The sequence below is a fragment of the Malaclemys terrapin genome, chromosome 1 (genome assembly GCF_027887155.1).
Source record: "Malaclemys terrapin pileata isolate rMalTer1 chromosome 1, rMalTer1.hap1, whole genome shotgun sequence".
Taxonomy (NCBI): domain Eukaryota; kingdom Metazoa; phylum Chordata; order Testudines; family Emydidae; genus Malaclemys; species Malaclemys terrapin.
In genome coordinates this window covers 131328375-131353644 of record NC_071505.1, presented here as the reverse complement: position 1 = coordinate 131353644, position 25270 = coordinate 131328375, and the positions used below count along the sequence as shown (strand labels likewise).

At 43.0% G+C, this 25270-nt stretch overlaps 1 protein-coding gene across 2 annotated transcripts in view; it reads right to left on the bottom strand.

The window, feature by feature from the left end:
* Window positions 1-25270, bottom strand: part of VWF (von Willebrand factor) — a 248017-nt gene that overhangs the window by 48585 nt on the left and 174162 nt on the right. For both annotated transcript variants that reach the window (XM_054039064.1, XM_054039074.1), the window contains exons 35-38: window positions 15500-15720; window positions 13976-14168; window positions 12861-13202; window positions 2561-2766 (exon numbers count right to left, since the gene is read on the bottom strand). In XM_054039064.1, coding sequence (XP_053895039.1) covers window positions 2561-2766; window positions 12861-13202; window positions 13976-14168; window positions 15500-15720 — 962 coding nt within the window. The remainder of the gene's footprint in view (window positions 1-2560; window positions 2767-12860; window positions 13203-13975; window positions 14169-15499; window positions 15721-25270) is intronic.

Here is a 25270-nt window from a genome sequence, read left to right as displayed (position 1 = left end):
CTAGCGTCCTTGAGATCAGTGGGAGCTGTGCATAGTAGAACTTCAACAAAAAGGTTTAGGATAGCAATGGTACACAGTGCAAGAGAATACATTTATCAGTCAGCTTTCTCTCTTCAGATACAGAATCAAAATGTATTCTGCTCCATCGTTATTAGGTCACCTGTGTTAAGCAACTGGTGTTTACCAGTCCGTTAAATGGTCAGGTAAATCCAACTTCACTATTTAAAACACAGATTCATCAAAAACAAATTATGGCCAAATTTTCAGAGGTACTGAGCACCTGTGACTCTTAATGCAGTTAATAGGAGAAGCAGATGCCTCTGAGAAATCTGGCCATTGATTTTGAGCTTGCCTTTTGCCCTTTTGTCCAAATAATTTCAAAACTTCATGTGACTATTATATACATTAAATTAATTCTTTAATATAAATTCTGTATATATGACTATCAAATCTACAAGAACTGTCATTGCTGGAATGAATGGATTACCTATTCTTACAGTAATACTTACACAATACCAGCAGGTGGCACTAATGCATAAACCATATTAATATACAAGAGCCGCTTGTTACAAGCAGGGTTTTTGTACCACATTAAGCAGCCTCAGGGTCATATATAACTGTTAATATATGCTAACATCAGTAGACTTTCTTCTGTTGGAACCAGTATGAATATTACATTGACAATGTAGTTTGTGTAGTGCCTATTTTAATAAATCAAGTGCATCTTCAATCATTACTGAATCATTCATAACAGCTGAGAGTTTGCTCTACAGTTTTATATTTTGTCATTATGACAATTAATGTAAACAGTTCTTAATTTTAACAGAGCAATTGCTCTTCCAGAAGTTTTATGCACAGATCATCTGGTCTTCCTTTTGTTTTAATCAATTGTAAATGTCTATAACATGCATTATTGCTGAAATATTAGTCTAATTTTTTTACCAGTGGATATCCATTAACACAAATTTACTGTTATGCCTGAAAAACAGGAAATCCATCTAACACACACACAACAACCTGTAAAAGAGTGTGTCTGTTACACTAAGCATGGTCCATAAAATAAGAACCAAGCCAGACCTCAAAATGAATTCAAACCAGAAGCAGACATGCACTTCAAGAAGAAAAGCCTCTCCTCATTACATTCCCCTGACATTCCCAGATTCAGATACGGCACCTAAAAGTTTACATGCTTATCAGAACTGAACATGGACTCAGAACCTTCTTGAATCTTGCCAATACCTATAGAGCTATATGCTCCATTCCCAGAATCTGCATGGAAAGGAGCAAAACTTCTCCCTTCCTCAGTGCTGCACAGTGGAACCAGGCATGCACACATGCACAGGAAAAAACAACTTTATGGGTCTCTGTGTAAGCCAGGGAGCACTGAGGGGGGAAGGGTAGGGCTTGGGAGCAGTTGCTATATATGTGGCATGGCCCTAGGACAATCCACCTCATAGCACATAGCTTATTGCTGCACATGTTAACAGTGAAGCATTCACTTCTCTTTCATGGACTCTGCTCCTCTCCCAGGGTGGAGCAGCGCTCAGCCACCATGTGGAAGATGCTACCAAAAACGGCTCACTATGCAACTAGTGGTGGGAAGGGACCTGAAGAGATCATACAGGGACAGGCACTCCATGTGTCAGACAAAGAACTACTGGCAGGGGCTATCTATTATCATGGATTCCCAGTTTGTGTGGTTTTTAGACTATACAAGTAATACCTCCCTTGCCAGAGGTACCGTCCCACACTTACCTGAGGAGAGTAGATTTTCAGTGGGACAGAACCCATGGATTTATCAAAGGAAACATTCCTTTTCTGTCCATTTTTGAGTGGAAGGGGACATTACAGCCGGAGATTGGACCAGGCTACTCTTGTCACTCTTGTACTAACTGCTGAAAAAGTTTCAGGGTTGGTCCACACTACCAACTTACGTCGGTATAATTATGTTGCTCAGGGGTTTGGATTTTGAGCAATGTGGTTAATAACCTCTGGTGCAGACAGTGCTATGTTGATGGGAGGGCCTTCCCCATCGACATATTTACTGCCTTTTGGAGAGGTGGAGTGCCGATGCCAACAGGAGAAGCTCTTCCATCGGTGTAGTTCCAGCACTTATGACTGTAAATGTAGACTAGCCCTTGGAAACCTTCCCAGTGCATTGCCATGGAAGTAAGATACACTCCCAGCATAAGGAACCCTGGAAGTCTACTTTTATGTTTAAACTGGTGTTTACTGGTAAAAGCCTGCTGGAGAGAAATAGATCTCTTAATAAATAGCCATTTATGCCATTCCCCGCTCCCGTCATCTTTCCCCCCTGTTTCTTCCACAGAAATTTGTCATGCATTTCCTGGCCTCAACAGCCCCAGCTGTGAATTTAATGTTGAGCCTAGTCAATTTCACACTGGGGGAGCTGCATGGGGCAGACAGCCGGCCAGCCATGAGGAAGCAGACTGAAAAAAAACGTCTGAAGGGAAAAATAGACAGACTTATCAGATGTAGATTCATTTGTCAAAACACACATCCTGACAACTCTGCGGATAAGCAGTAACTAGACAGCTACCTGATGGTGTGTTCCATCTTCAGCGACACACTGTGTGCAGACTTCTTCATCAACACAATCTCTATTTAAAGTCACCTGTCCGGGTGGACAGAAGCAGCCTTCTGTGGGATAGTCCTTGCAGACACTGATGCTGGTGCTGTTCTCACAGTGCTTTGTGCAGCTTGTTCGACAGTGATCATATAGCAAAGAGTTGGGGCATTTCATAGCTGTAAGAAGACAGGTGAGAACACTTCAGAAGAGATGTGAAACTCAAAGCAATGGTTTCACTTATAGTTTTCTCCAACACTTTTTCAACCTGATTGCCTTTGAGGATATATATTGATTATAGCCTCCATTGGGCTCAACATTTTTCAAAATAAATTTGTAAAGCAAACAGAAAATGCAGATCTCTTGACACAGGGTTTGATAAAGGGGTTAGAAAAGGTTAAAATAACTGGGTATGTTTAGTCTCAAGAAACGAAGACTGAGGGGATCTGATAACAGTTTTCAAATATGTTAAGGGCTGTTATAAAGAAGACAGGATCAACTGTTCTCCACATCCACCAAGGGTAGGCCAAGAAGTAATTGACTCAATCTGCATCACAGGAGATTTAGGTTAGATATTATGAAAAACTTTCTAACTATATGGATAGTTAAATCTTGGAATAGGTTAGCAGGGTGTGGAATTGCCATCATTGGAGGTTTTTAAGAACAGATTGGACAAACTCCTGTCAGGGATGGTCTAGGTTTACTTGGTCCTGCCTCAGCACAAGAGGATGGACTAGACAACCTCCTGCGATCCTATCCAGTCCTACATTTCTATGATTATAATGGCTCCGTCTGGCCTTACAATCTACATCAAACAATTGTTGGCCTAACTTCTGTCCTGATTTATAACCATTGGGCCAGATTCTCAACTGGTGTAAAATGGAATAACACAGTTGACTTCAGTGGAGAGAAGCTTATTTACACCAGCTGAGCATCTGGCCCATTTATTTCCAGGGGCGTAAGGCAAGGTAGAATTTGGGACCACCATTACATTTATTAAGGTAGCAGTGTTTACACAGTGTGATCGGCAGATCTCCAAGAGAGACAGGCATTGTAGGAAGTGGTTTTGGTGATTTGATATGAGGCAATATTCCCTAGAAACTAAAGGCCAATTATAGCGTCTTTTGGGAATTTCAAAATCAAACCCTAAACTTTGGATTCCAGTGCTATTCATGGAGAGGGTTTCAGAACTATATTCCCTCCTCTCTGAGCCAATGAGCAAAACTTACATTGAGGGGTTCATGCTGTTGAAGATGCCAACTTTCAAATGAGACATAAAATTAAGGTTCTGGCCCCTTGTCAACATGAAAGATCCTATGGCACTTTTCATAAGAGAGTAGGGTGTTGTTAATGTCAATGGATGCTTTTCCACTGACTTCAGCGAGCTTCGGATCAGGCCTACAAAGACTTCTCTGCACAAATCTATATGCGGCTATCTTAGGGTTTTATGCTGCTGCTCATTGTATCTGATCACCTTCCATGTACATTCAATAGCAATAGTGAAGTCCCTTGCAGATTTCATATACCATAGCACCTCCCTTTCCTCCCTTCTTCTCTTTGGCTGGCATTTGAGAAGCCAGCTGGGTTCAGGCAGCTCCTCTCTATTCATTCAGCAAACCAAATCCTTGACTCACGGATGTGCTTCCAAGAAGCTCCCACAAACACTTTCCCCCTTAACATATGACAAATTCAGTGTTTGGGTATGTGTGATGCAGACAGGAGGGGCAAGGGTTTAAGAAAACTATGGTTTCCCCTCTCCCCATTAAATTTTTTTTTTTTTTTTTGTTCATAACCAAGGAAGGAGACAGCACCACTTGGCAAAGGAAGTGAACAAGCTTATATGAAATGCATTTGCTGGAAGTGTCTACAGGCCAAGGTGACAGGGAAAACAGATTAATAGATTCTAAGGCCAGAAGGTATTACTGTAATTCATCTAGTCTGACCTTCTGCATAACACAGGCCATAGAACTTCCTCAAAGTAATTGCTTTTGAACTACAGTGTATCTTTAAAAAAACCCATCCAATCTTGATTTAAAAGTTGCCAGTGATGGAGAATTCACCACAACCCTTGGTAACTTGTTCCAATGCTTACTTACTCTCACTGGTCAATATTTATGCCTTATTTCACATCTGAATTTGTCTAGTTTCAACTTCCAGCCCTTGGATCTTGTTATACCATTGTCTGCTAGACTGAACAGTCCAATAGCAAATTTTTTGAGTTGGTAGCATGAAGGGAAGGGGGAATACTCCATCAAAAGCAGAAAAATCACTCCCAACGTCCCTTTAGCTCAGGGGTGGAATTATAACCAGGAGATTCTAGGAGCTCATGACTATCATCTCTAGCCCATCACAGCCTCAGTTCTGGCTACTCCCCCAAGATTTTCAGATAATGCAGACTCTGCTGTGGGACCTTTTGCTGGTGGTACTGTATCTACGAGTGTGGCATTAGAAACAATGACTACCCACACACATACACCCTCTCAATCCAGCACTCCTCAACAGCTGGGGTGTTTCAGTATCTGCACATCGCTAATGCTGAATAATTTTATGTCCTAAAGAGAGAAATAATCATTTTAAACTCTCTACATAAAATGAACAGCAGAGGTCAAAAACAAGTAGATAGGAGACTAGTTCTTCTGGGAGATTAGCCTTCACCATTCCATGTGAAATCTAATTTGAGTTCCAGTTTCTCAGATGCCGTCATAATTATTCCATGCAATCTATTCATTGATATTGTAGACCCAGCTTGCAAAGGCTGTGTTAAAAAGGCAGCTTCCTCCTTTCAAGGAGAGAAAAGAATAATCAGTATCATTTCCTGTAAATCTATGTAATATGTAACAAATTTTGAAGGGTCTTACCAGCAGATTTAAGCAGTGACAAATGCTGCAGCTGGTCAGTCTTGCTTTGAATTACTCTAGCTATTATTAATAACTATTGTTACTGGGGAATAGTGTGTGTGTGTGAGAGAGATGAGCTCATGGGACGATGTTTCTGACCCCAGCAAAATAAAACATTTTAAATTCCCAAGTAAAAGTTAAAGATGATATCAGGTTCTGCTTTTTCCACAGAGATCCTCTGGAACAGAGATAGAATCATAGGACTGGAAGGGACCTCGAGAGGTCATCTCGTCCAGTCAATGCACTAAAAATAGGACTAAGTATTATCTAGACCATCCCTGACAGGTGTTTGTCTAACCTGCTCTTAAAAACCACCGATGACAAGGATTCCACAACCTCCCTAGGCAATTTATTCCCATGCTTAACCACCCTGACAGTTAAGAAGTTTTTTCTAATGTCCAACCTAAACCTCCCTTACTGGAATTTAAGCCCATTGCTTCTTCATCTTCCATTGTAATCAGTAGGGTTCTCAGGACCTCACCCTTAGTTACCAATCAGGGCCCTTAGTTATTATTCAGTGAAAGCCAGTTCAATGATGGAGCAGAGATGATCGGATCATCTCTATGAATTTGTGAACCTGGGTATTTTGTGGTGCTAGGATAAGTCCGCATTCTCTTTCATAAAAAAAATATTACACTTTGCTTTGCTTATTTTCTGATGGGCCTCTCCAACAGCATGAGCTCATCAATATTTCAATGACCAGTAAATATCACATTGCAGAGGGGCTACAAATCCTTGCAGCTGTAACGCAGTAGTAAGTGTGAGTCTGATATGCTTAGTTACAACCAAGTAGATTTTATTTTGGCTAGACTGGGACCACTGCTTAGTAGTGCACAAAATAGGGAAAAGGGAGCAAATAGCCTACCTCCTTCCCCCTCAAACCCTTTGCACACTAGCCAGGTGCAATCTTTGTCCTTGCACTTCTGGTTGAGACGTCTGTCAAAGAGACTGGCACTAGAAAACCCTTACGGGATGGAGAGCAGTAAAGGTGGTGCTCTGACCAGCCCTTTCCATGCTATCTAGTTGAAGTGGGACTGCACAGATAAGTAGAGCACCCCACCCCACCCCACCTTGTGTTCTCCCAGCTTTTATGCACAGCTCAGGCACCTTATCTCCAGCAGTCCCATCTCCTACTCATGCAGTGACTAAGCTCCACAGTAACCCTGAATCATGAACTAGAAAGAAGGCTTGTGCTGTCAAGGGCAGAAGTATCAGGCAAACAAGAATAAAAATAGGTGTCATATTAAACTTCCTCCAGCATCAATGAAATTGCTTTAATTCCTCCCTTAAACTGGTCTTGGCTTGCTGTAAACCTGAAGGGTAAAGGAGAGCTGTTAAGGAAGGGTTTAACATTAGTCATGTCAAAATGTTACCTAGAGCAAGTCTGATTCTTAAAAATCTTCCAGGAATTTGGAAAGAAAACATGACTTTCCCCCTTGAATGAAACTCAGTGGACAGGGCTGAAATGACAGCAGGATCTAAGGGAAAACATCTGCCCTGGCAGACCAAATAGAGCTGCAAGGATCTCAGATGATTTCTGTAGTAAAATAATCCCATACATCTAAATTTGGAAATACTTGTCGTTCCATATGGAAACCAGTGGACGACAGCCAGACAAAGGCAGACTGGGAACTCCGGCCCCTCCTCCAAAGACCTTCCCTGTGAGCATGGCCATAAGAAGGGAGGAGTGGGACTATCTTCCTTCCCTTGTTCTCTTTGTGTATTTGTAGGACCCTGGTCACTACTGTATCAGAGTGCCTCACAATCAGTAATAGAGTCTGTCCGCACAACATCCCTGTGATGGTAAAGGAGTATTATCCCGATTTTAGAGATGGGGAACTGAGACACCGGATAGATTACCTGACTTCCCAAGATCACACAGAAGACCATTGAGCCAGGAACTGAAACCTGGTCTCTTGAATCATAGGCCTTGTCTTCAGTTCATGTTTATACCTCATGCTCAACCCTGTTTTTTCTCTTGAAACACAGTATGCATTCAGACATCTCTTTCAGTGCCACACAGAGGCATCCATCACACTGAGTTATAGGGCAGACCAGGATGTTGCTTTTAACGTGTGTTGCTACCACAAGGTAAATCAGGGCCGGCTCCAGGCACCAGCTTAACAAGCAGGTGCTTGGGGCGGCCAAGGGAGAGGGGCAGCACCTGCGGCAATTCGGGGGCGGCAGGTCCTCCCCATAGGACCGAAGGACCTGCCGCTGAACAGCTGCCGCCGATCGCGGCTTTTTTTTTTTTTTTTTTTTGCTTGGGGCGGCAGAAATGCTGGAGCCAGCCCTGAGGTTAATGCAGTGAAAATGTGTAGCCTCAAGCACCCACAACAAATTAGATACAGTTCTCCAGTCCCTTCCCATAAAGCCCACTGGGCATCCATTCCTGTGTACTATCTTGTCATCTACCTGTGCTCTGACCTCTGACTGAGAGTGATCTACCTTCATATCCTCCTGCTCAATATTCGTGGTCCCACCCTGCTTGCAGTGTCTCCAGCTTCACTCATCTCCGGTGTTTGCAACAGCAGAATAATGGCCCCCAAAGGAGCCCATGTGTCAGCATGCAGCCACCTGGCCATACGAATCTTGGCGAAGCTTTGAGCCAAAGTGAGGAAAGCCCATTTGACACGATGAACAGGAATATGGAACTGTACAATGGTATATCTTAACAGCTAGAGGAAGAACATGGGATCAAACAATCAGACAGCAGTGCAGAGACGAGATAGAGGGGTTCAAGGTAAGTTTCCAGGAGACCAAGAATAAGACAACCTGTCCACTTACATTAAACTGAACTGTGCTCTGATCAGTCCAGCATCCTATCCATTAGACCATCCTTCTTTCTCGAGTCAAAAGGAGTATAGGACCAGCTGAGGAGTGGCCAGCTCCCAAAGACTTTAAAGGTGAGGGGCTCAGGCCACATATTTGTCCCTTTCCAAGAGGGCAACCAAATATTAGAGATGGGTGGGGCAGAGAAAGAGCAAACCCCTGGGAATGGCCCCACTAAGTAAAGACTGAGTCACCTTTTATAGTTCACTTTTACAGGGAAGTGGCTGCCCGTGCTGTATCTGTTCCATGTATATTAAACGATCCAGGGCTATTAATGCAGCACTTGTCACCAGCACTTATTTTAAAAAAAGGGTTTCCCCCCAACGTTACAGTGATATTGCCAAACAGAACTGTGAATCACTACTGTGTGCCTTGCAGTTCCCAAGTGCTTGCCAGCTTCTCTTGCTTGCAACTGCTGAATTAAATTGCAACAGAAAATCACAATTAGCACTGATGTCATAAAAGAAATAGGTTCACGCTCCAGGACCATTGTTTTGTTCTGTGACTGTACAGTGTCTAGCACAATTGGGTGTTGGTCTGTGAGTAGGGCTCTGAGGAACCACTAATACAAATAATAAATAATAATAATAATAATTAATAACATCTACCACAGTGATGCAGCCAAATTAAAGCAAGGAAGAGAACGAAGACAGAAGATGCAGGAGAAGGAACAACAACAACAAATCCCCAACTTCCTCAAGGGAACGCAGGAAAATAATCAGGAACAGATGTGGATCTTTACGTTGCAGTAATCATTCTTTCTGTTACATGCTGAGATACTGCAGTAATGAGCAGGGTATAAATAGAGATTGATAGATAATAGATAAATAGACTGTGTTACTATCGTACACATGATATACCCTGCAAAGATTCCAAGTGAAGACACTTGATATCGAGTGAGAGCATTTATAATCTGTCCTTTTTTGTCCTTGAAAGCAGGGATGATAAAAAAAAATGGAATTTCAATCCTGCAGGAAACTTCACTATTTTGACATTTGTTTGCATCCTAAATTGGGGTGAAATGTAGAAATATCAAAACATTCTATGGAACAAAAAGTTCAGAAAAATTTTGATTCAGATATGTAGAAAAGTGGAAAAGTTTTCAGCTGAAATGAAACATTTTGTTTCAGGTCTAGACGACAGTAGTCTCTGCATTCTCCCGAGCCACCACAATGCCTTGTTGGAGTTGTAGTTCTAGGCTCCTCATATCCCCATTCACCCCTATGGAGAAGTCTCTCATGATACACTGTGGTCTCTTTCTGTGGGAGTCCAATGACATGCCGTGGTGGCTCAGCCACAGAAAGTGATCATGGAGAGTAGGATCCATAAAAGAAAATAGGGACATGCGGCATTGCGGTGATTCAGGACGACACAAAGATTAATGCCGACCCAAAGCAAAATATTTCATTTCAATTTTTCTGATAGAAAATTCTGCCAAAACCACTTTTCCTCTGAAAAAAATTCTGACAAAACCCCATTTTTCAACATAAAAATTTAATTTGATTTTTTTTTCAAATATCCCTACTTGCAAGTTATTTATTACTAGATGTGCAAAACAATCTAACAATGGTACTATCTTTGCAGTGTTTCCAAAAGTAAATATCTCACAGCAAACATATCCACTGAAACCACTGCCAGAAACCTTGCTGTGCTGATTCCTTCCCTTTTCAGTCCTCAATGGCCACCAAACTGGACCATTATTTTAGGGCTTGGTGGCTCTTTATTTCTCCATTGCCGTATTACAGATTACGCTCCATCTCTGAGAACTGGGAAAGCCCCTGATGGGCCGGGCCGGTTTGTTTACCTGCCACGTCCGCAGGTCCGGCTGATCGCGGCTCCTGCTGGCCGAGGTTCGCTGCTCCTACTGGCCGCAGTTCGCTGCTCCAGGCCAATGGGAACTGCTGGAAGCAGCGGCCAGTGTGTTCCTCGGCCCGCACCGCTTCCAGCAGCTCCCATTGGCCTGGAGCAGCGAACCGCAGGCAGTGGGAGCCTCGATCGGCTGGACCTGTGGATGTGGCAGGTAAACAAACCAGCCCGACCCACCAGGGGCTTTCCCTACACAAGCGGCGTCCCAAGTTTGGGAAACACTGGGCTAGGTCAACAGATGTATAAGCAATCAGATTTTCAGATAACTAAGCTTCCCTGCCACCCAAAGATGATGAAAGTCTCCATGATCTTTGCATTAAACCATATACTAATTCTACAGCACTCTTCACCAAGTACCTAACAAAATGTGTAAGCACGTTAAAGGTATATACGTTCTGTGCCCTGAAGTTATACAGCTAGTACAGCTTACTGTGGGCTAGATGGTGAGCTGCTTAAGAGCAGCTGTGCTAAGTGTGGGGAGTGTACAAGGAGTCTTTGCATTCCCATACCAGGGTCAGCTACAGTTCTAGTCCATGCATTCCCATGAACACAAGAACTGTTTCCTACAAGTGCCCCCATATCCCGAAGAGGGCAGGGAGAGGGAGAAGGAAGTTGGAGTATGGCTCTGCCCCCCTACTGAATTGATCACTGGCGCTGGGCTGGCATTGAATGGAGAGCATGCTACACCCCCTTAAGGGATGTTGCAAGCAGACATATTCACCCTGCCCAGCTGGGAGCTCAGGGATGACTTGTGCTGCTGAAGTGTTGCCATTCTGCATTGCCCCAATATGGGCTGGTGTCTAATTTAGCCCTGTATAAATAGCCTGGATTCACTGAAAAAAATCTTATCTAATGCAATGCCATTGTTTATAGGTTTGTAATGTTATATAATGATTAAGCTATGCTGTCTATTGAGTTGTTAATGTATTCTGCACAATGTCCCAGCAATCAACAATTTTATTTTTGGCAGCTATACACATGCACCTGCTTTCAAAAAAAAAAGAAAAAAAAGAAAAAAGAAAAGAAAAAAGGAAGAAGAAGAAGAAGATGCCATTGTTGAGACACCAATGACTGTTTTATGTAACTAGTAGTTAAACTGGGTGTCCTCATGCTGCAGTGCATCATAAACTGGGAATTTGAGGAATGCAGAGAGGTTATTAAGAAGCCTCTTTGGCATTCTACCTTGATGTTGCGATTTGGAAAGTCTGGTTGAAGTCCTAAATCTAAGCAATGACAGGTTATGTTCTCTCTCCATTTTCTAGGATTATATGCCATATAGAATGTTTGGAGTGTGTTGTTTCTTAAAAGATTTATCTGTATCAATAATGTTCTCCAGGGCATTGCATAAGGGAATATATGGAGGGAAGGTGGCCCATGTTCATATCCATCATAAACAGAGGGCTGTAAACCAAAAAGATTGAGAGAGCCAGTGCCTAATCTGGATATCCTAGTACAGCGAGCCTTGCACAGAAGGCAAGAATATCCATGGGGACAATACATGGCATCAGCAGCCCTAATAGTCACTTAGCTTTATTTGTTGAGGTTCACACATAGTGCCCATCAGCATATCACTGAGCACATGTGCAATGCAACTGTGTAGTGCATGTGATGTCTTCCTCTGTGGTAGGTCTATCAGTATGAATAGCGATCATAGGTAGAAATTCATGCAAGCGGATGAGACTTGGTGGATGAGTAAAGATATAAGAAACCTATTGATCCCAGGCCAGACACACATCTTTCCTCTCTCTACATATCTCTGGTCACCTGCACTGCTAACACCCTTGCCATATTCTCCCTCGCCCCACAATCAATGGCTGCACACCTGTGACCTCTTCCCCTCCAACACATGCACAATGGGGATCACAGAGCATGCAGAGCAATTTACTACTGACTTGGTCAGTAATTTGCAGCATAACTGGCACTGCTCTGGGAGGGGAATGTGACGCATATAGTGGGTGTTTCTGAACTTCTCTGCCGCAGGCTACCAACCAAAAGCCTGTTTTCTCACACACTGAAAGCCATATGCTTGGTCTACACAGGGAATTTGCCCTGGTACCAGCAATTGATGGTCAGTAGTGCAGAATCCAAGGATAGGCAAGGAAAGCCATGATTTGCACCAATGGAGTGTGTCCTAATGAGAAGCAGAGGTAAGTATCATTGGTGCAAATTGTAACTTTCCTTATCTTCACATAGGTTCTGTACTGATACAGCTACATCTGCAGCTGCCATCAATTACTGGAATCAGGGCCGATTCCCAGTACAGAATCATATTTGGTATGGAAAGTCGGGGGGCGGTGGTCTGAACAATTGTACACTCTCATATAGTAATATTCCCCTTCTGCATGGTCTTCCTAGGCCCTACGTATCTTCAGCTGTCCCTGTCTGCTACCCTCTGCCCTGCACAATTAACAGGTGTATGTATTTTACTGATGCACCTTTTCCATACATAGTGGTTGAATGGATAGTGAGGAATACATTTAAATTAGGCTGCATATTAAAGTAATTATCTAACATGGAACATTACTTATACTGGAAATTTAAACTGGCACTTCTGTCCTATGACATAGGATTAAGATATTCACACTATGCAGACAAATTGGAGACAATGGGAGTAGTGGTACTGAGTAATTCACTGTGTTAGTTTCTGCATCAATTTTAGTGTATAATGAAACCATTACCACAAAACTCCGGTGATCTCCAAACGACGCAAATCCCCCTTGTTCTGCAAACATGAGCGTAGGAAGCTATGACCTCACAGATTTCTTCCTCATAGCAGCTGTTTTTTTCACATGCGGAATAGAATGAGTCTGGAGAGATCATTCCATGGCATTGTGCAAACTGAGGTGAGTGCAGAACGTTGCACTTGGCAGTGGCATGTTCGGTGCATCTGTCATCTCTCTTGATTTCACAGATTTTGCCTGGTTCTTTCACAGTCCATTCTTGAATAAATGTGCTGCTGTCAGATGTGACAGAGCCGTTACTTAGCATGAAGTCATTGCCATTGTTTTGGTCACAAATCCCTAGGTGAGTGAGAAAAAAGAAGGTTTAAAAACCATCAGCAGTCAAACAATTTTGAGCAAACAGAGACAAGGCAAACAGAGCTCCTTCAGGCTCAAAAGTTGAGCTGCAAGGGGAGGAAGAATGAGTTTTGCTCCTTATTGCTTCTTTATGATCTATATAGGCCTAAAAAGCTTAGGATGTTTTTTACTTGTTTATTAGGTTAGAAATCCTGGTTTTGTTATTTGGTATTCTATTGATGCCTGGAGAACCAGTGAGATTATGGCATCACAAGAGAATGGAAGCTGAGCCATCGAGGGTACATCTACAGTGCACACTAAGCCCAGGTCTGTGGCACCTGGGCTTGTGGACTCAGTGCTTCCAGACTTGAGCCTCCACATTGGATTTTAAACCTGTATTTACAATTGCTGGACCCAGGTCTCACAGCCAGGCTAATGCATCCATACTGCACTACACGGACCCTCTGACTTGGGTCTGTGGCTTGACCTGTGACCACACTACAAAATGACAGGGCTTGGACCCGAGTCACAGTGGGACTCAGGTTCTGACCCCTTTCCCCCCCACCCCTCAGCAGAGTCCTAGGACCCAGGACCGGAGTGCTTGGTAACCCAGGTCAGCCTGATTTGTGTGTGGCTGTGGCACAAACCTGAGTCAGACCCAGATTTAGTGTGCAGTGCAGACTAGGAAGGGATTTTTAGTCTGACTGTTTAAAACTCTATGTGTTTTGCTGGTTTTTGTTAACACCTATTTAACTCAAAACACTGAAAAAACTTACCACAAAGGCCATATGTTTGTGAAGAAAAGCTCCTTGGGATAAGATGAAGGATAAATTCATTGTTTCTTGGCGTGAATGTGAAAATATGTCCGAGCTGGGAGAACCTGATCTCATGCATTATTGCTCCATAGATGGTGACTTTAAAGTAATCGTCTATATAAGGAACAGCAGTCATTTCTCCATTAACAGCAACCTGTTTCAAGAGGGTGAGAATACTCCATCAGATCTACCACCCAAACAAAATAAATTAAAGTGTATAGAGTCTAGATATTCCTAAATACATTTTAACTTCATAAGGGACTGAAGATCCAACTGAGTTGATTAAAGCCAAGAGAATACAAATAATATAGAGACCAGTTCAAGCTGCAAGCAGAGTCTCTGCTCTGAATGTAGAAATGCATGAAATGGATTGTGTGCTCCTTTTTTGTGAGTCAACACTTTCCCATTTGCAGCATCACATATGCATTCACTGGCTAACGGTCCAATCCTGTAAGATGTTCAATGCCTTCTGCTGGATGTTAAGCACCCTCAAATTCCAGTGAGAGTTGAGGCCACACAGCACCTTAGAGGATCAGATCCAAATATCCTAATTTCATCATAATTAGCCTGTAATTTGGAACAAATAGTTCTCCTCTATTTACTGAAGAAGTTCTGTATGGCCACAAAAATCATCCCATCCATTGACAAGAAGCTATAGTCAACAACGAAAGAACCTGATGGTGATATAAGACTACAAAACATATATGGCATTGCAGACATTGATTTAGTTGTGGTATGAGGTAACCTATGTAATTGCATCTGACTTGGAGCAGACCCTTAACCTTTCTATAGTCTACTTTTCATATATTATGTTGTTATGCAAGACTATTATGACTAGATCTAGTTAGCTCTGCCTTGTATGTTAGTCAATACTTGTATGTCCGAGTTCCCTAAAATTGTATTAAAGCTTTGAACAGTAACATCCACAACTATTAAATTAACACCTGTTTGTCTATAAAGTGAAATCTGACACATTGGGGCAGATTATCTGCTAGGGCTGAGATCCACCCAATGCAGCTGTTGCGCGAGAGGTCAGGAAGCCAGTTATGGCTCCCTGATTCTCTCTGGTTGCAGCCCTTGCACAGTTTAGAGCAGCTCATGGGATGCTCTAACATGCACCAGTTGACAATAACCCACAAGGGACCATTCACCAGTTGAAAAGAACCAGAGTGTAGCATGTTCTAGCTACACCTGCCTGCCTGTCCCCAGAATCCCTATCTGGACAGGGAGTGCCAGATTCCATCCTCTTTGCATTGCCAGAGCAGTGCAAAGAAGCAAATTCGGTGCATCATATGGGCAGGGACTTTATTCTGGAATCAAAAATGATAAAGATTTTAGCAGCATAAGAAATAAAACACTGTAAATAGAAAAAAACGGCACTGCAATATAAATAGTGAAAAAGGAGAGCACAACTCTGTCCTCATAATCTGGAATATTGTCATTTGACCAGAGAATCGTACAGCTATTTCATTGCTTATGGCTTACTGTCATGTCTCCAGAGAGCTGTATTGATTTGCCATGGTGCTTCACTTCTATGGCATTCATACAGTTTAGTTTTGGTGTTGAACTGCATGCCCCATTGTGGAGAATCACTTCAATATCATGCTCTTTGTCTTGAAACAAGGTGTAGGAGCAATTGCCAGTCAGTTTAAAATCCAGCCCATCAAAGGTGACAATATGTCGGGTTGAGCTGCCCATGCAATTGCCTGCAAAGGTGAGGAGAGAAAAAAGATCATTATCTCTGTGATGCTGGCAGTCCAGGTGCCAGCTCTTGCCAAGGCTGCAGACATTAGCTGGAGACCAAACTAGTTCACTCATTTGTTAGTGTTCCTCAGAATAGGTGTTAGCAGGGGCGGCTCTAGCTTTTTTGCTGCCCCAAGCATGGCAGGCAGGCTGCCTTCGGCAGCGCACCTGCGAGAGGTCCCTGGTCCTGCAGATTCGGCGGCTTGCCTATGGGTGGTCCGCCGATCCCGTGGCTTCGGCGTACCTGCCGCCGAATTGCCGCTGAAGCCACGGGACCGGCGGACCTCCCGCAGGCAAGCCGCCAAAGGCAGCCTGACTGCCGCCCTCACAGCGACTGGCAGGGCACCCCCCACGGCTTTCCGCCCCAGGCACGCGCTTGGAGCGCTGGTGCCTGGAGCCGCTGCTGGGTGTTAGTCTTATAAAAATGTATTTAATGTTTACACTGTATAGAATGTTAGTGAGTTGCTGAATGCATTAATCTTATTTGTAATGTCTGTATTCCATGCTATAAGGAAATATGTATGTTTTGCTTTATAACTTTGAAAATGTGTGACCTAAACTTGTGAACTCCTATGGGAAGAGTGTTCCCCCTCCCACGCTGCTCATCCTGAAGAACTACACTGGTCTACAATTTTTGAGAAGTCGTCTGCTTCAGAGATGAAATGTGCTATTTATTATGTATTTTGATGTGCTGAATTCAAATATGACAACTAAAACAACTGATTGGCTACTGTTTCTAAGATATTTAAGTTTTTACATTTTATGTCTATGTATATTGTGTAGATAGTAGAGTTTTAATCATAAATTGTAAACCTAGGTCTTTTCATGTGTTTATGGTTGCTTTACATGATAATATTTCACCTGTCCTGTTTATGTAACACTTTAAAAATCAGCAAAAGGGTTATATAAATAAAATGTATTATGAAACAAAAGGCAAAAAACTATTATGTACATAGTTTAGTCCTATTCAGTGTCTACTTGGCGCTTCTTGGCTTGTCTCTTGTATTCATTAAATGGAGCATCTCTTGTCACTGTCCAGCAATAGTCTGCAAGCATTGATGGGCTCCATTTGCCCTGATAGCGTTTCTCCATTGTTGCAATGTCCTGGTGAAATCGCTCTCTGTGCTCATCGCTCACTGCTTCACAGTTCGGTGGAAAAAAATCTAGATGAGAGTGCAAAAAATGTATCTTTAGTGACATGTTGCAACTAAGGCTTTTGTATGCCTTGAGGAGGTTTTCCACCAACAACCTGTAGTTGACTGCCTTGTTTTTTCCGAGAAAATGTATTGCCACTAACTGGAAGGCTTTCCATGCCGTCTTTTCCTTGCCACGCAGAGCATGGTCAAATGTATCATCTTGAAGAAGTTCACGAATCTGAGGACCAACAAAGACACCTTCCTTTATCTTAGCTTCACTTAACCCTGGAAATTTTCCACGGAGGTACTTGAAAGCTGCTTGTGTTTTGTCAATGGCCTTGACAAAGTTCTTCATCAGAATCAGCTTGATGTGTAAGGGTGGTAACAAAATCTTCCTTGATTCAACAAGTGGTGGATGCTGAACACTTTTCCTCCCAGGCTCCAAAGACCGTCGGAGTGGCCAATCTTTCTTGATGTAGTGGGAATATCTTGCACGACTATCCCATTCGCAGAGAAAACAGCAGTACTTTGTGTATCCAGTCTGCAGACCAAGAAAGAGAGCAACAACCTTCAAATCGCTACAAAGCTGCCACTGATGTTGGTCAGAGTTTATGCACCTCAAAAGTTGTTTCATGTTGTCATAGGTTTCCTTCATATGGACTGCATGACCAACTGGAATTGATGGCAAAACATTGCCATTATGCAGTAAAAAAGCTTTAAGACTCGTCTTCGATGAATCAATGAACAGTCTCCACTCATCTGGATCGTGAACGATGTTGAGGGCTGCCATCACACCATCGATGTTGTTGCAGGCTACAAGATCACCTTCCATGAAGAAGAAGGGGACAAGATCCTTTTGATGGTCACGGAACATGGAAACCCTAACATCACCTGTCAGGAGATTCCACTGCTGTAGTCTGGAGCCCAACAGCTCTGCCTTACTCTTACATAGTTCCAAATCCCTGACAAGGTCATTCAGTTCACCTTGTGTTATGAGGTGTGGTTCAGAGGAGGAGGATGGGAGAAAATGTGGGTCCTGTGACATTGATGGTTCAGGACCAGAAGTTTCATCCTCTTCCTCGTCTGACTCAAGTGAGGATGATTCTGGTGCATCAGGAACCGGCAGTCCTTCTCCGTGGGGTACTGAGTGTATAGCTGATGGATTGTTTGGATAATGCACAGTCCACTTTTTCTTCTTTGACACACCTTTCCCAACTGGAGGCACCATGCAGAAGTAACAATTGCTGGTATGATCTGTTGGCTCTCTCCAAATCATTGGCACTGCAAAAGGCATAGATTTCCTTTTCCTGTTCAACCACTGGTGAAGATTTGTTGCACAAGTGTTGCAGCATATGTGTGGGGCCCACCTCTTGGCCTGATCTCCAATTTTGCAGCCAAAATAAAGGTGATAGGCTTTCTTAACCATAGTGGTTATACTATGCTTTTGTGATACAAAAGTCACTTCACCACAAACATAGCAGAAGTTATCTGCACTGTTCACACAAGTACGAGGCATCTCTGCTCACTTTGGCTAAACAGAAATGTGTCCCTTTGCAAAATCAAACACTGACAAATAAGAGAGCACGACACTGTATGATTTCTAGAGCTGATATAGGGCAATTTGTTCAGCAGAGTGATTTAAGCTTCATTATGATTGCATCATCCATGACTTCTAGGAATAACATGCTGCAATTCATATCATGTATGACGCAATACCAGCTTCAGATTGCATCATTCATTGTTTTGCCTAAAAAGCAAGTACTGTCCAAACCCAGTCATAGATTTATTCATAGATCCAGTCAAAGATGTATTTTAGTCATTTAGTCAAATTGAGATCCCTTCCCTTTATAACTCACTTATCCTCTGCCATTCCCAAGTCAAGGGTCGTATATACTGACCCAATAGCATATCTTGAAAACTAGAGCCAATCAACAATTTTAAGCATCATTTTCGTTCTCAGTGACCCAGAATTAGTAAAGTTTGACTACATTTATTTCAGAAGCATTTTGGCTGTAGAGCAGTGCTATCAGAATCAGATGGGCCATCCAGGAACATTGCAATACAAGGGAATGGTGAATGGCCCTATTGAATCTTCGAAATGTTACATGCAAGGAAGCTCGTCCAATGGTCTTGAAGGCAGAATGAAGGAAATAAAAGAAAGACAGGAAAATTGTCCATCTCTTTGCTGTTTGAATTCTCATAGGGCCAGAGACACTAAACTGAAAACAGAGAAAGACATTTTGAATTCACAGATCACTACAACTCTGTCACTCTTAGGATTTAGATTGTAACTCATTTGTATGTAAATGTTTGGTCACTTCAACCTTTAAATAACTCTCTTTTTTCTCTTTCCTAGTTAACAAACCTTTAGATAGTTTATCACAGGATTGGCTATAGACATGTCTTTGTCAGTGTTACTATCTCTTCCAATTCATTTTGAGCCTGACCCAGAATACACTGTTGTCAGTGGGAAGCATAGGCGCTGACTCCGTGGGTGCTCCGGGGATGGAGCACCCCCGGGGAAAAAATAGTGGGTGCTCTGCACCCATCGGCAGCCAAGCTCCCCTTCCTGTTCCCTTCCCTCCCCCCCCCCGCCAGCCCAACCTCAGCATGCTCAGGGGAGGAGGCGGGGAAGAGGCGGAGCCGGGGCAGGAATTTGGAGAAGGAGTTGGAATCGGGGCAGGGAGGGGGCGGAATTGGGGTAGGGACTTTGGGGAAGGGGTTGGAATGGTAGCAGGGACGGGGCAGGGCAGTGGTGGAGTCAGATGGGGCAGGGCTTGGGGCAGAAAGGTCAAACACCCACTGGCGCGAGCAGAAGTCGGCGCCTATGGTGGGAAGAACCCATTAAAGGTAGGAAGTTAATCTATATGAAAAGGTAAAGTTAAATATTTCATCAAATCCTAAAGGAGAAGGAAAACCTATCAGCATCTTGTGATGAAATGAAGTTTTTCTAATTGTCTCTGTCAGGAATAACCATTATTACAAAATAGACAGATAAGTTAGTGGCAGATCCTGTGTATATAAGTTGTTTTCTACTGAATTAGATGTATTAACGTATTTCTATTAAAGATGAGCAACAAAGGAGAAAATAGTTGAGTTTGTGTCTTTTTCTTTCTTTATGATGTATAAGGAACACATGAAAAGGATATTTCTGTTGTTATTTTGTTTTAAACTTGTTTTTTTCCTGGATGACCAGAGAACTAGTAAAATTATGAGCTAACAAGTACCAAGGAAATGAAACCTGAGCAATTAGACAGGGTTTTTGGTCAAACGTTTAAAAAAACCATGATTTGTTTTTGTTAACCTCTATTTCAGTCCAACATTAGGTAAACAGTTGGGAGGAAAACTCTCTTTGTTAATGATTCAACTTCCTGGCCATTCAATTAAAGGCTGAGAAAACTCCCATTCCAGGTCCTTCATCTTCCAATTACACCTCCAGGGCCATCCCTATCCATACACAAAGTACGCAGCTGCGTAGAGCACCAGGAAATTTGGCGCACCACATTTTTGGTGCCCCGCGCAGCTGCGTGCTGCTCCAGCCCCTGCTCCGCCTCTTCCCCCGCCCCTGCTCTGCCCCAGCCCCACCCCCACTCCCCTGAAAACTGCTGCAGGGGTCGGGCCTGCACTCACTGTGTGGTAAGTAGAGTGACCCAGCCCCAGCCTGCTTCGTTCCGCTGGCTTCTAGCCGTGCCCCCAGCAAGTGCTGAGGGGCGGTTCCCCCTGCCCCCCAAGGCTGGAAGCCAGGGGAGCAGAGCGGAGCAGGCTGGGGCCAGGGGGCAGTTCCCCCCTGCTTCCCAGACCCCTCGCTCCATGGAGGCTTGGGGCCAGCCCCCCACGCAGATGCCCCCCCTGCAGGGGGCTGTATAGGGCACCAAAATGGCTAGGGATAGCCCTGGAGACCTCCAGCAAGAAACAGCAAAGACCAAACTTGATGTTTCTAATATTTTAAGGTTAAAAAGAGGCAGAAAAAAATCTTTTAAAATATCTCTCAGGTCTTTTTTATAATTCCTAACACAGCAAAAAAGATACAAACCATTTAATTTTCCTGTTCTGGAAACCTTTCTATATTGTGCTGTCAGATTATGAACTACCAAAGCCATAGGAACACTTGGAAATGTAGCACCTTCATATTGTTAAATATACCTTCTTTTATGTTATTCCTATACAAGAGTTGTAGAGACATTATCACTAAAATCTTTACAAGCCTAATAAATATAAAGTTTTGTAAGAAAATGTTTCTGCATATACTATCATTTGTTTGGCTGCTGGTTTATAAATACCATAAACAATTCAATGTTTGGCTGCTGGTTTATAAATACCATAAACAATTCAATGTTTGTCTGTACTCTCAGCAAACCTCTAATCTCAGTTTTAAGCAAACAAAGTTTCAAAAGCACTACTAAATTAAATCACAAACAAATGCAGTAGATTGCAACCTGGTCTACACTACAAAGTTTTGCTGGTGTAGCTATGACAGCAAGGAGTGTGGGGAAAAGATCAGCAACCCTCCCGCCTCCAGCCAACATAGCTGCACCGGCAAACCTTACCACCACCACCTATGTAGACACAGTGATGCTGACAAAAGCATGCTTCTATTGGCTTAGCTAATATAGTCATATAGCCGTGCATTCAAAGAACTCCTCTGGCAGCTTAAGCTAAGTCTCTGCTAGTGGGTTCGGCCAAAATAGTTATACCCGCTAAGTCTCTTAGCTCCAAGTACTTCACTCATTTAGGACTTGGGGCTGCTCACATTCATGTCAATGGGAGTTTTGCCATTGACTTCAGCATGTGCAGAATCAGGCCCTCATTGGCCAATTGACTTGTCTATAACTAACACAGACTTGCACTGGTTTAGCTGAGCCAAAAACATATATGACTTGTGGGTTTTGGTAAATGTGAAAAGTTAGCAGTCTGCCTTACACACTCATATCATCTTGGGAAATGAAGTGAATTTCTGGGCTATCATGGCGTGTTAAATTTATACAGAGCTAAACAAACATTATCTCATTCTGAAGGGCAATAACCTTAAGACAACTATAGGCTTTTCTGTGCCAAGTGACTAATGGTACAAGTGGAAATTTTAAATTTAATCCCTTAAGAGATCCTTTAGGGAGACATATTTGGAATGCCAAAACTAATGGGTTTGTATTGCTGTTCACTTATTCATGAAATAGGAAATATCACACTATTGAAATAAAAACTACATGAGTAATTGTTTCTTCTTTTGGACACAAATAAAATGATTCAGCTAAAATCTATGCAATAATTTTACATTTAGGGAATATTTACATTAGAAAGGAAATCTTGGATTTAAAATGGCTAGATAATTTAATGTGCTTTGAAGGGAACATTAAACAGGCAAATTCTTGGTGTGAAAGTTTTCCACATCTGACAATAAAAAGCTCTGAGTCCAGCTAGAAATCCTGAACATTTCAAATAGCACATTAGTCCCTTCAGGAACTTTGTCTTTGAATATGGCAGTTCTTCGGAGGACATTTTTTATTCCAGGATGAAAGTATACATTACAGCTGGGGAGTCATGGGATTTTACTATTAAAAAATGACTGGGGATAAAATTTTCAAAGGTGCCTAAGTGACTTAGGCACATTGGGTCCAAAAGAGATTTAGGCACTTTAGAGCTGAAAGTCAATGGGGCTTAAGCTCCAAAGTGCCTAAGTCCCTTTTGAAAATGGGATTCAAACACTCCTAAGTAACTTAGGCACTTTTGAAAATGTTACCCATAGACTCAAATCTTTGGAGCTACTGTGAATTTTGTCTAAAAAGGCATGGAACACTGCGCTTTATAAATGCAGCTTAATGTATGCATTTGCCATTCATATTTTTGTACAGCAGTTAGAAAGCATGAAAGTGCCTCACCTTGGCTCTAGGCACTTGTAATCAAAATAAGCATATAAATCAGACACTTTTCTTGTGCAGAGCTCAACTATACTGGCTGCAGTAGCTTTTATGGCCACTTCCCTAGTGTGGATTGGTGAGGTTTGGTCAGTGAATCCATGTTGTTGTGGATCCAGAGTTCTTACTCTTGCCCTATCCCTGCCGTGCCTGGACTCCTCTCCTCTGTAGACTGCTGTGGAACAGTGCTCCATGCTGTGCAGGGGTAGAAAGACCACGTGCATAACCCCCTCCCCCATGCAGCAAGGCCCTACCAGTTCCACTGCATTCCGTGCCTTTTCCATGGCCTTCGAATTGGGCGGGAGGGTTTGGCTCTTAGTGATTTTGCTTGATCAAAGGGCCATCATTTTTTCCTATCTTCCTTCCACATGAAAACAATTCCCCTCCCACACACACATCTAAGAGGTACAGTGCCATTCTAGCAAAACTCATCATAGGGCAAGCCCTGCAGTAACTACTCTAATCACATGGAAAGCTGTGAAGTCAAAAAGCAGCAGAGCATCTTCTCCCCCTACTGTGTGTGGGTGGAGGGGAGGGTCATTTCCCAGAGGCTCTCTTTTCAGCAACCGGCCACTCCAGCACCACCGCTGGGTCCCTCATCTCTGCGTGTTTGAGTGGGAGTACTCTCACTCTCTCTGAGCCAAGGCACAGCTCACACAATATCAATTGTTCCTGTTCACACACTCAAAATCAAGAGCAAATGCTATGTATTAGGTTTTTTTTCTACATCTGCCTGGGCTCAGAACCCAACCCAGAAGCTTGAGGTTAGCCAGAGAATAGACTAAATGTCCTAAAGTTTGTTCAGATTCAGCTTATTTTTCCAGACTCCCTCCTCCCCAGTTCAGAAAGGTTTGGAAATTGGAAACCAGTCTGGGCCTCTCCCTGGTAAAACATTATAATTTTTTCCAGCAGACAGTCCCACGCTATGGCCCCAATCCTGCAAACATGCCCGTTCTTAGCTTTAAGCAGGCAAGCAGTCCCACTGCTCATGCCTATAACTGTTTGCAGGATTAGTGCCTGTATATCAGTTTGACCCCATCTATTTTTGTGGTGGCATGGAGTCACAGGATGATTGGCCCTAAGGGGAGATGGGGCCAGCCATGCCATAAATAATTGGCTGCTTCCCATCCTCTTTCTTGAGTATCTTTGAGAGTTTTTCTGGTTCTCGTATAAATCACTGGGGCCCCAGGCCGCTTCCTTTGAAGTACCCAGCCTTCTGCAGACCCTGGCTCAGGGCCTTCCACAGGAGCCTATCCACTGCTTATGGTTGCACACCCCAGTCTGATCTCTCTCAGCCCTTTTATAATGTTTGGGTGTCTATTAATCTATCATCTTAGTCCTGTCCCCTCAAGCTGAAAAGATGCTAATTAATTATGACACAGGTGTGGCTGGCCCCCATCTCCCGTTAAAGCAGCTAGTCACCCTGTGACACATGGCCCGCTCTGCATGGTCTCCTTCAAGGATATGCTATTCAGAGCCGCACACATCAGTTGTTATTATCATTATATATATATATAATGTTATATATATATAACAACCTGATGTGTGTTTGTGTGTATATATATTATATATATATTTTATGGTACATATAAATTTCTACCAAACAGGTTCAGTCATTTACAAGAATGAGACTAGGGAAAAATATGTTTTGCCTGGATCTGGTGACCTATTCTTTAAAAAGCTCTAGTGCCCCTATACCTTGGAGCAGGGACTTAAATTTGTCAGAGGATGGCCGCTGTTTCAGGAATGAGCCTTCTGCCATCTCTGTGAAAATCTGCCCAAATTTGGCCAAGTTATAAGCCTTTGAAAAATCAATTTCTACATGCTCAGTAGAAACGACTTAGTTTTTAGCAACTAAATTCCCAATATTCCATCCATACTGGGCATGCTCCAGATAGGGACTGAGCAGGACTTTCCCTGAAATTGCAGCTCTTGGCTGCTGCAGGCGGTGACAAGCCCAGGCGCCTGAACTGAGAGCAGGGCAACTGCCTCTCCTGTGCTTTAAATGACCCCCCTGCTGGGCCAGGCAATGTGGAGGAAGAAGCTGGTTGATTCAAATTCAGAAATGGTAAGAGTCAGACCTGAGTGGAGGGGGTAGAGGAAGTAGATTAGGATAAGGAACCTAATGGGAAGAGACTGGGAGTGGAAGATGGAAGTGGTCCTGGGAGAAGAGGGAAACTGGGACTGGGAGTTTGGGGGGAAGAGGGAAACTGGCTAGCAAGGAGACTGGGACGGTGAACAAATAAGAGGGCAGGAGGAGGAAAGATACACTTGACAAAGAGATGGGTTTGCAAGAGGAGAATTGGGACTAGCTGGACAAAGAGACTGGAACAAAAATCTCAGGGAGAGAGACTGGGATTGGAGAACATTGGTAGGGACAGGCAGATGACTAGAAACCAGGGTTGGGGAGAGAAACAGATTAGATGAGGAGCCAGGAAGGTCCTGCAGAAAAAATAATATGTGAT